Source organism: Patiria miniata, unplaced genomic scaffold, assembly GCF_015706575.1.
Source record: "Patiria miniata isolate m_02_andy unplaced genomic scaffold, ASM1570657v1 HiC_scaffold_17, whole genome shotgun sequence".
NCBI classification, from domain to species: Eukaryota; Metazoa; Echinodermata; class Asteroidea; order Valvatida; family Asterinidae; genus Patiria; species Patiria miniata.
Window position 1 is genome coordinate 6,255,026 of NW_024037055.1, and position 10,101 is coordinate 6,265,126.

At 40.1% G+C, this 10,101-nt stretch overlaps 1 protein-coding gene across 1 annotated transcript; it reads right to left on the reverse strand.

Moving 5' to 3' along the window:
- Nucleotides 1-1,718: 1,718 nt before the first annotated feature.
- LOC119723654 (ileal sodium/bile acid cotransporter-like) lies at nucleotides 1,719-8,537 on the reverse strand. The gene is made up of 2 exons (XM_038194433.1): nucleotides 8,403-8,537; nucleotides 1,719-4,020 (listed from the first exon to the last, which is right to left on the reverse strand). The coding sequence occupies exon 2, from the start codon at nucleotides 3,997-3,999 to the stop codon at nucleotides 2,524-2,526; it is 1,476 nt and encodes a 491-aa protein (XP_038050361.1). The 5' UTR covers nucleotides 4,000-4,020; nucleotides 8,403-8,537; the 3' UTR covers nucleotides 1,719-2,523.
- Between the last annotated feature and the right edge of the window lie 1,564 nt (nucleotides 8,538-10,101).

Genomic DNA, 10,101 nt, shown 5'->3' on the forward strand with positions numbered 1-10,101 from the left:
GTCCCTTTACTATCGTTCAACCAAGTATGTTTTTGAACAATAAAAATGCCAGTTACTTTTTGGATAGCAGCAAATGATGGACTCTGGCTTTAAAAGTCGGAATGGGATCCGTGTGCTTGCAGTGAATTTCGTCGTGTGCTATAAAATTGCAACTTGCTGCAAATGCTGTAAATAAAAATGTCGCCATTGAAATTTCAAGCTTTGCAGGTTCAAGATGTTCTCTCTCTGCAATTAACCACTTATAAATTTGCAAGTTTATAAAAATCTAACTGCCTTACATTCTGTGTGTCCTAGAAAGACACCAACTACATTGTACACTAAATTGGGGGCAGTATTACAACAATGCCAGTTCTTTTCCAACAATGGTCAGCCGACCATCGTTGGAAATTTATACGAAAAAATCTACTTTTCTTGAAAATGACAGCACAGCAGGTGCCATCATTTTCTGGAAAATGACAGCACACCACGTGCCATCTTGTTATTGTTATAAGTATTTTAAGGAACTATTTTAATGAAAGTATTTTATGGAATTAATGTATGCACAGGACAATGGAGAATTAACAGCGTCTGTAGAATTGATGGGATATTTTGGTTTCCAGTGGACAGATGTTTTTTTTAAAACATTTATACCTGTTTGTAATTAAAGTACCCATCTTAGAATACAATTTTGATGGTAAGAATATGTAAATAATTCTTGAACACTGATGGGCTGGCTACTTTTGTTTGCAGTTCCTATTTTTGGACATTTTAATATTTTAAGAAAATTGCTCTTATGCCACATACTGCCTCCACACAATCTTGATTTAATTCAGTGAGTTAATGTTGAAATCTATTTACAATTTATTAACAATTTATTTGTTATTAATCGGTTGGATTTGTAAGCAAATAACTTGTAGGAATCGGCTAGTTTCTTACTAAAGCGTATAAAAACACTGCCCAATTATATTTCTCAATTCGCATTAAAAAATAAAAGTATACTGACATCTTGTTTAAAAAAAACATTATGTAAGGCCAAAAAAAAAAGTCTCCGGTTTCTGGTATGCGCGCGCGTCGCCGTAGCCATGCGCGTCGGCAAAATGAAAAAGGTTTTTTTTTCAATGAAAGATGATGTCTCAAAACCGCCAAACTCACTGGTTTGACTAAAATCCTGCTGCTGCACAATTTTAACGTGTTTTTAGATAGGGTTATGATCGAGAATAAGCTTTATGTGGCCTCTCTGGTCTCCCATAATATTTGCACTAAGTTTAGTCGGGCACCATTCGCAGTCATCAGCCGACATTTGAAGCAAAAGAAACAGGTAAAAAAAAAAAAAAGCCGCGTCGCCGCACCACTTTTTGGGCAAGCTCCATACCAGAAACCTGAGACTTTTTTTTGGCCTAAAGGCAACTTTAAAAACAACTGTTAATGAGTACTAGACGTTTTTCCTTACGAGTATCTAACATATATGAAAATTGTTTGGCACAATTGTAGCCAACAGAATAAAATATGTTTGTAATTTCTAAAAAAAAAATGCGTGAGTTTACCACTTCCTTCTAATGCATTTTCCTTTCATTTCATTTTTCCTTTCATTTCGAGCGATTTTTTAGCATCTAGTACAGTCAAACCCTAATAAGAAGAGCACTGTTAATACAACGTCATGCTTATAACAAGCAAAATCTTAGGTCCCAAGTCTTTGTTTTGCTTTGTTTTCCAATACTGTTAATACAAGGTACCTGTTATAACAAGGTAAATTGTGAAGTCCTAAGGACCTTGTTATAAAGGTGTTCGACTGTATTGCCTTTTGAGTTTCTTCAAGTTTATTTTTTCATTATTATAATACTCGAATCACTATTTGTGCTCGACTACTGTTTTGTTAATGAACTATATACAACTTATAATACTGCATATTACTACCTTTTACAGTTGTCATTATTACATTTCACATTCTTCAGTCTAAAAATCAAGTAGTCGCCGAGTGTAGGCTCTACATAATCAATTATTTATAAAAGCTTTCAGCTTATGCAAATGATTCTTAATGTGACGTTTGGAAGAACGTATACGCGTATTTAGTGACATCGGAGAAATTTGATTTTACTGAAAATGTACTGAAGCATAGCAACAAGTTATCTTCACAGGCACTATCTTTGAGAATTGATTAAAAGTTATTCTGTTTCTCAAGTCCGTGAAAAAGCAAACTGAAAATTCAAGTCAAATCACAAGTAACGCCACACGTAACATTGAGGATGAACCTTATATCAGTTATAAATATTTAATAACTTGACACTTGATTTGAAAGTGGGATAACTTTTGCGGATTTGTGATGACGTGAGGATGTGTAAGGACCTCACTGTGTCGTGTTTAGTCATCTACCAAGTTGTAATAATCATCTCTCTACAAGGAGCTAGATCACAGTGGCGTAAATGCTTGGCGAGTTGGAGATGACCATATACCCCGCAAAATCCTGAAAATGCTGGGGGGGGGGATACAATGACCAATCTCCCCGTCAAAAATTGGTGAATATATCCTCCCCACCCCTCCTGGGATTTACGCCCATGTCTGCTCATTTTCTTCAGTGTCATCGAAGACGGGGTTAACATGAGCTTGGTCCGTCGGACTGTCGTCCGTAAAGTTGGTCTGCGACTCCTCTTCCGTCTTCTGGTCCTCCTGCTTGCCTCCTTTCTCGACCTCCTCAGCCTTGTCGCTCTCGTTCGCATCCTTCTCCACTAAGTCTTGCTGGTCTTCATCCTTGCGACAGCAGACATAGCGGATTAAGACGTAGGCCAAGGTAACGACTATACCCTCGACCAAGCTGATGAGGCTGGTCATCAGTGGGACGCGGCCCACCAGGTCGGACTCCGGGCGCGGGTAGAACAGATCCAACATGGTCTTGGCCAGGAGGGCATTCTGCGCTCCTGTCTCCAAGGCAACAGTGATGACAGACTTCTTGGGAAGACAGATGATCTTGGCGATGATCCCGCCTAAAAGGACCCCTCCAATCGGAAGGAGAGCCGAGACAACCCACACCTGCCAAGGAGACGTGAAGATGTAGAGCTGAGAGGGGATGCCCAGACCCAGAGCCAGCAGGATCAGGATGCCAGCCAGCGGCTTGAGGAGCTTCTCACAGATCTTCTTGAACTTCTCGAACTTGTAGCACAGCCCCATACCGACCCCAATGGGGATTACCAAGACTGCCAGCTGGATAGCGAGCTCCACAAATGGCGTCTTGAGCTCGGAGTTATCAGCCACGAGGGGCGTGGCATAGATGAAGAGATTAAGGGGCATCATCCCCATGGCCATGACGGTGGAACAGAAGGTCATGGTGAGACTCAAGACAAAGTCACAGTCCAGCAGGAGACTGAAGATGTTGCTGAGCCAGCCTCCTGGACAGGTACCGACGAATATTAGACCCAGTGCCGTCTCATTATCCAGAGAGAAGATCTTGGTCAGGGCGAAAGCCCAGAGTGGCATCAGGATGAACTGGCCCAGCATACCGATCAGGATCCCCCATGGAGGCTTCATCTTGCTCCAGATGACCTTAGGCTGCATCTTGGCCCCCGTGGTGACGTAAGACAAGCAGAGCCAGACCAGCAGCAGGTAGGTGAACAAAAAATCGAGGATGGTGGGCACCCGGATGACCTTGATAGTGTACTCACCCACCATCTCCTTGGCCATACCATCCCTCTTCACCCGGAGCTCCAGCTCCGATATCCCCAAGGCCTTCCCCCTCACATGCACGGTCATCATCACAGGTAGATCCCCGCTGCCGGTGATGTTGAGCTCCGTGGCGTTGACTATCTCGTAAATGCTGTCATCAGTGCCGACTACGCTGATGATGCCTAAATCCACACCGCCTGTGATGGTGATGTTTAAAGGAAGCACCTGGCCTTCTCTGACGGTAAAGAAGTCCGTGTCGGCGTCATGGCTCACAGTGAAGTTCACGGAGCTTGGTTGTGCCGAGGCTAAGACGAGACAGCCCCCAATCACCAAGAGAACCGTTTGGATTGTAGAGTGGTAGACCATCTTGTCTCAAGATGGAACGATCTGCAACGTATAACACAAATAAAAGACAGGACATCAAGATTGTGTCAATCTATATGAAAGAACTAGCTTTAGTATATGCATTTTGAAAATTCCATATTTTTTTTCAAGGGAAATATAATTCTTCTAGAGACGAAGCAAGGTCTCTCCCGTCAGTAACCGTGACCCTTTTCTTGTCAGCGATATTTTGTACCGAGATACTCAAAATGTGTACAACTTTTGAACGATCTCCCGAGTGTTCCTCTATAGTTCTGTAGAGATCCTCAACATGAAAAAGTAGGGCTTCTGATTAAAATGTACCTTTTAAAAATCTTAATTTTGAACATTAATGTGTACCGGTATGCACATCCATTTGACGGGACATCAGGGCGCAGTTAGTCACAGCAAACGTATTGCTCTTTTTTTCTCATCAGGACTAACAAAAATTAAGATAGGATTTCAAGGATTCTTAAACAATTTCCATTGCATGAGCTCGCCTCGGGGTCCATTCAAACACATAACGTGCTCAAGGTTGTACAGGACAAATAACGGGCTCAGAGAACCAATTTATTTATTTGTATCATCTATCAAACGGGCTCAGAGAACCAATATATTTATTTGTATCATCTATCATCGATATAAGATTCGGCGTAAACACTTCGCATTGTTGAACATTTCAAGGATTGAGCACTCCAATGGCCCAACGCGAATACCCCAACACGAACATTGCAACGGCAAAGTGTACCACGGACGCATTGAGGATTGTTCCATGTATAGAAGCTGTATAGTGTACCGGTACCGATCCACAAAAATTAAGGCATCTTTTTGAACTAAAGCCAATTCTTGCCAATTCAAAACAAAAGTTATCCAGGCCAAAATTCAACTGCTGACTGAAAGCTATATGCCCATCATGAGGCTGCGGTCAAACTATAAGGAATGAACACTCAAATGGCCGAGGACATGCGAATAATATCAAAGTGTACCACGGACGAATTCAAAAGGGGACTACCCCCCCCCCCCTCAATTCTCCTGACAGTTTTGGAGGATTTTGGAGAATTGAGAATGAATGGCGTTTGAGAAACACGAGGATTTTTGCGGGATTGAGGATGAATGGTGTTTTTTGGACATCAGGATTGTGGAGGATTGAGGATGAGTGTTTAAAGAAGAGGATGATTTTGGAGGATTGAGGATGGATGCATTTCTTTGAGGCAGGACTGTCTGACGATTTTGAAGGATTGAGGCGATGGGTATCCTTCATTTGAACATAAGTGCAACATTTTTGAGGATTTTGGAGTCTTGAGGATGGTAACTAACATAGCAAAAAGGCCCTAAAGGAACTTTAGGGTTGTGTTAGGGTTACGTGATAAGTTATTTAAACTGTACAAATCTATGAAGTTCTTTGAAATGAAGCAATAATCTTGCCAATTAAAATATTAATCGCCCAGGTCAAAATTTCAACTGCCGACTAAAAGCTCTGCCCATTACAGGCCCATATAGGTCATGATGTTGTATTCTGTGTAAAAAAAACCTGAAGAGTTGCCTCTTATACTCAGCAGTCTCGTACGGATGGACATGGAAATAAAGAGCAAATTTGCATTCGCACATCGGTAAACATCTCCCAACAAAAATCCATCCATTTTTCTTTCATCTAAGATCTTCGCAGTGTTTCAAGAAGCATATCATCTCCTTTTAGATGAGTAGAGATCGGTGGTATTTGATTCTTGATTCTGGTCCCAGGGTTTGTTGTGAGAAGTTAAAAATACTGCGAGATAAAGTGGCTTGCCCATGGACACAACATGGAACCAGCAGCAGGATTCAAACTCTGTGTCCCCGTGAAAAAATCACAAACCTAAGAGCACAAAGTCGCATTATTATTCCCACTGCAAGTTATGCGTCCAATGCCTCCCCCATTTTGTCTTTTTTTAACCCCACCCACACCGATGTCTTTTATCCTCTACTTGTGAAATTCCTTGTTCCACTATGTTTACTATAGTGTCCCAGTGGACGACATATTTGTTATGCGTCAGCACACAATATGGTTTGGGGTTTATAACCTAGCAATGCTCGTGCGTGCTCCGTATCAATAGATAGAAACGCACCCAATTACAGGCCTTCTGAAAAAGGGTTGGAGGGGGGGGGGGGTGTATCATCATGACATCATCACCCACACAAATAAACCAAATATCGCGGGAGAGTGCGACCTCCCAAGTTTCGTTTACACACTGCGCCGCGGTGAGTGTCCCTCACTCATAACAAACATCGTAAATAACACCCAAGAACCGACAGTTTAGAAGCAATCCCTTGTCCAAATATCGAATCTACTATTCATTCCGTGCACGCAGCCCAATTATATGGGCCAATTTATACTTTTTACGATACTCTAGTCTAACCGTGGAGAAATACTCTAACCATGAGTTACAGCTCTTGATGACTTCCGGGAGATTGTCAAGTGTTCCTCTTCGATGGGTGTTTGACTTTCAAGTTTTATTTTCGTATCTGGTGTGACTCGGTAAACAAGTCAAAATGATGGGTCAATTAACATTGCGGCTACTGTGCATTGAACCGACCGACGAAAAAACCCAGACAACTTGTCATAAAATGACTCAAATAGAGACAGTATAAAATCTGTATATTCTTCAAACAAAAAAGTTCCCATTTTTCTTCTAGAGAAAGAACACTGGGGGGGGGGGGGGGGGGGGTGTTCCGAGGTTTTTCCCCCTCCCTCTGCCCTTGAAAGTAGGTCCATCTCAAAAATAAATAAATAAGAATGTATATAAGTAAGTTTTATTAACCTTCAGACTAATTTATTTTCATCTTATTATTTCGATATCTTTCATTCCTCACAGCTCTTTCATTCATCCTCTAAACTCTGAAAACCGTTTATCTAACGTTCACAATGAGCTCTCCTCCGGAATATTCATTGTTTGGGGCCACTCATTTGCATATAGAACCATTTCAGACCAATCAGGAAGCACCACGCCCATGGCCATCGCATTGAACGCAAAGAGTTGCCATGTTTAGCGACATGGTCGCATAAAGTATCAAATTCTGAGATCAAACAAATCGGCAAACTTTATCTCATTCAGCGACACTTGTTTTGTCACTTTTCCCCCAGATATTTAAGGATAGTTTTTTTTTATCCCATATACAATATGGGTTTGTCAAAGGGATTACGAATTTTGTAGATACAAAATTCTGTAATCTTTTAAGCAAGCCTACAAACTTTCCCTCGTACAAAGCCATTTAGTAGAGGACCCATTTTCTTTGTCTCGTTTGTTAGTTCTTGAAGTGCTATGTATAATGTATAGAGCAAGTTTTGTTGCTCTACATAATGAAGTGTGCGAAATGGATTACAGTTTTGATTTTCAAATATTTTGGATGATTCCAAACAAGTTGTGTTCGGACCTCTTTTGATTCGATCGATGGCTAATCTCAGATTGGAATATTTATTCCGTACTGTACTAACAGTACTAAGTGTTGTGATGTGCGCAATTTTTCAAAATTATTTATCGCAAAGAAAGAGGTTTTACATCGCACGCCCTTTAGTCAAGAATTCAGCTTGCAAATTCTGAAAATTTAGTTAATAAAGCATTGAAAGTTGAGGAAATCAAGATTTTCATGTCTGAAAAGAAATACAAGTTCCGTGTTTATTTGTGTTTCGTGATCAGAGGGGCCCAAGTTCGAATCAAGCTGTAATGGGCATGTTAGGCCTACACTTTTCTACTTGGGAATATAAATGGGTAACTGCATGGGAAGAATCACAGACTTGTATCCCTTCCAGAAATGGAAATGGAAATAATTATTCTTAGTAGGTTTCATGCGTAAGAAACAGGAGATAAATACTGAAATTATATATAGTCACAAAAACATGCCATTTTTTTAAACAAAAGCAAATCCGAAGACTACAATTTGCCTGCTAAAAGTTTCAAGTTGTAAAGCTCATTAAGAAACAGCAAAATATCACTTCTTAATAATCTGCTAAAAGTCTTGCTTGTAAAAAAGAAGCGTGACGGTTATTAAAATAAAGGAAACGAAAGGGCAGAATGAGCCTCAGTATGGAGTTCTCAGAGAAATGTAAATACATGTACATGTGCATTAATATAAGGTAAATAAGTCGGCATTTTTTTTCATCAGATTGTTGATAAACAAATCTGTTTAGAACTGTAACTTTTCTCTATTTGAAACACCTTTTTTATTTTCTAATCAAATAGGCATTCAAAAGAATTCTTCTACGTCTTGCTCGACTTGTTGTTTGGTGCGTCTCTTGAACACTATCCCTATTATTTACATCTCTATTTTAGTCAAGATATTATTATAGAAGTCCTTATTGGTTAATTTTCAGCGATCTTTGACTGCATGCCAAATATATCAACTCTGAAAATGCTTGGTCAAAACAAAAAAAGTACCTTTTGTCCAGTGGAATGCTGTTGCACCTGTTGACTTGGGTTCCGCTGGAGGAGTTGAAGCAACCTGCCTGACGGCCCACCTGGGTGAAAACAACACTTGCACCCAACGCGCAGCCAAAGTGATTATCCGTTACTAGCAATCCGTCTCTTTTATGCCGCAGCGGAGCAATTCCGGTTATTTACATGACAACAGCGGCTGTTACGTAATCGCTTTTCTTTCGACTTCCAGAGGGTCGCCAATAATTGCTTTGTGTCAGCGGTCGACTCAGGTGGAGGTTTACCGTTGTATACAAACCTGTCTTTTGTGTGTTTTTTTTATTGAGTTTTGCAGAGGCGGTGAATTGGCCATCGGGATATTCCGAATAAAGAGTGATAAACGGATTTTAAACCAGGTTTCGAAGTGCCATTTTATAATAAATAAAAGGTTTTTTTTTGACGACCTGATTTTGTGGGACTTAAAAAGACTTTGAACTGAATCTTTCCAAGGAACACAACTTTCTACTCTTAAATGTATGAAAACTGTTTGACAACCTTTTTTTTTTGGGGGGGGGGGAGGTTAATTTGATTGAAAACTGCACTTTTATTCAACATAATTATAACATTTTCCATGCTTTTCCGGACAACTGAGGGCGCTGTTGCTGTGATGTCATTTCAGGAAGACAATGTTCAGTTTAGGGGTTTTCTGCTCACATTGTGAACCCCAAATTTGCTCATTGAAACCATTTGTGAGAAAAGTTTGCTCATTAGGTTAATGCCATGTGGTGGCAGAATATGTACGACTGTCACAGCTAAATATCAAAACTTCTGGCAACTTTTGGTGTTGAAATACCTGACTTGAATATGGAGGTTTCTGCCTGAAATGTCATCACACTTTTGCACATGAATATAGAAATTTGCAATAGCATGAAGCCATGAAACCAAAACATGCACCAAAATACCTTTGCAAGTGGCAAAACGAGAATTGAAAATAAGGTTAAATATATGGGACACAAAGGTGCATTTACAAGGACTGCATTAAACACAACTACATGTACATTGCATATAAGCAAGGATGAATCGGTAGGATTAAGATAGTACGTGCAATTGAATGTTTGTTGTTACCGGTATTTACCGTTGATGTACATTTATATAAGTCGATTTTAATTGGTCCAACCTTCTCCCAACCTTTTTATGAAGCTTTTGCATGAAGTATAATTGGGGAGTTTTTGTGCTGATCATTCCGATTCGTAGAAGAGGGTCATTCATGGTGACCAGTGATATATCGCTCTATCATTCTATAGCCTTTCCATTTCGCAGTTAATAATTTCGGAACTATGACATCAATGGCAGTTCCTCTAAATTGACTTAAAACGCAAACAGTTTGTTGTCCATCTCAGCGCTCTTGCATTATGACCTCAATTTCTATGATCCAAAAGGTATGCCTACGCTCTCACGAACTATACTAATAATGCTCAGGAAACAGTGTTGCATACTTGTAACTATAATATTAAGGGGAGCATCCATTCGTGAGTCTATATTCTGGAATGGAAATTTATATTCTTTAACATTAGCTACAGGGTATTTCTTGTTCGGAGTGTTAAACATCATAATGTACGTGGCTAATGGATGGGCTGTTCACTATAGGACAACTTAACGGCATGAACTTGATTAACTTTATCACGTCGATATCGAACGTTGTAGACGCAAGAAAGACACAAAC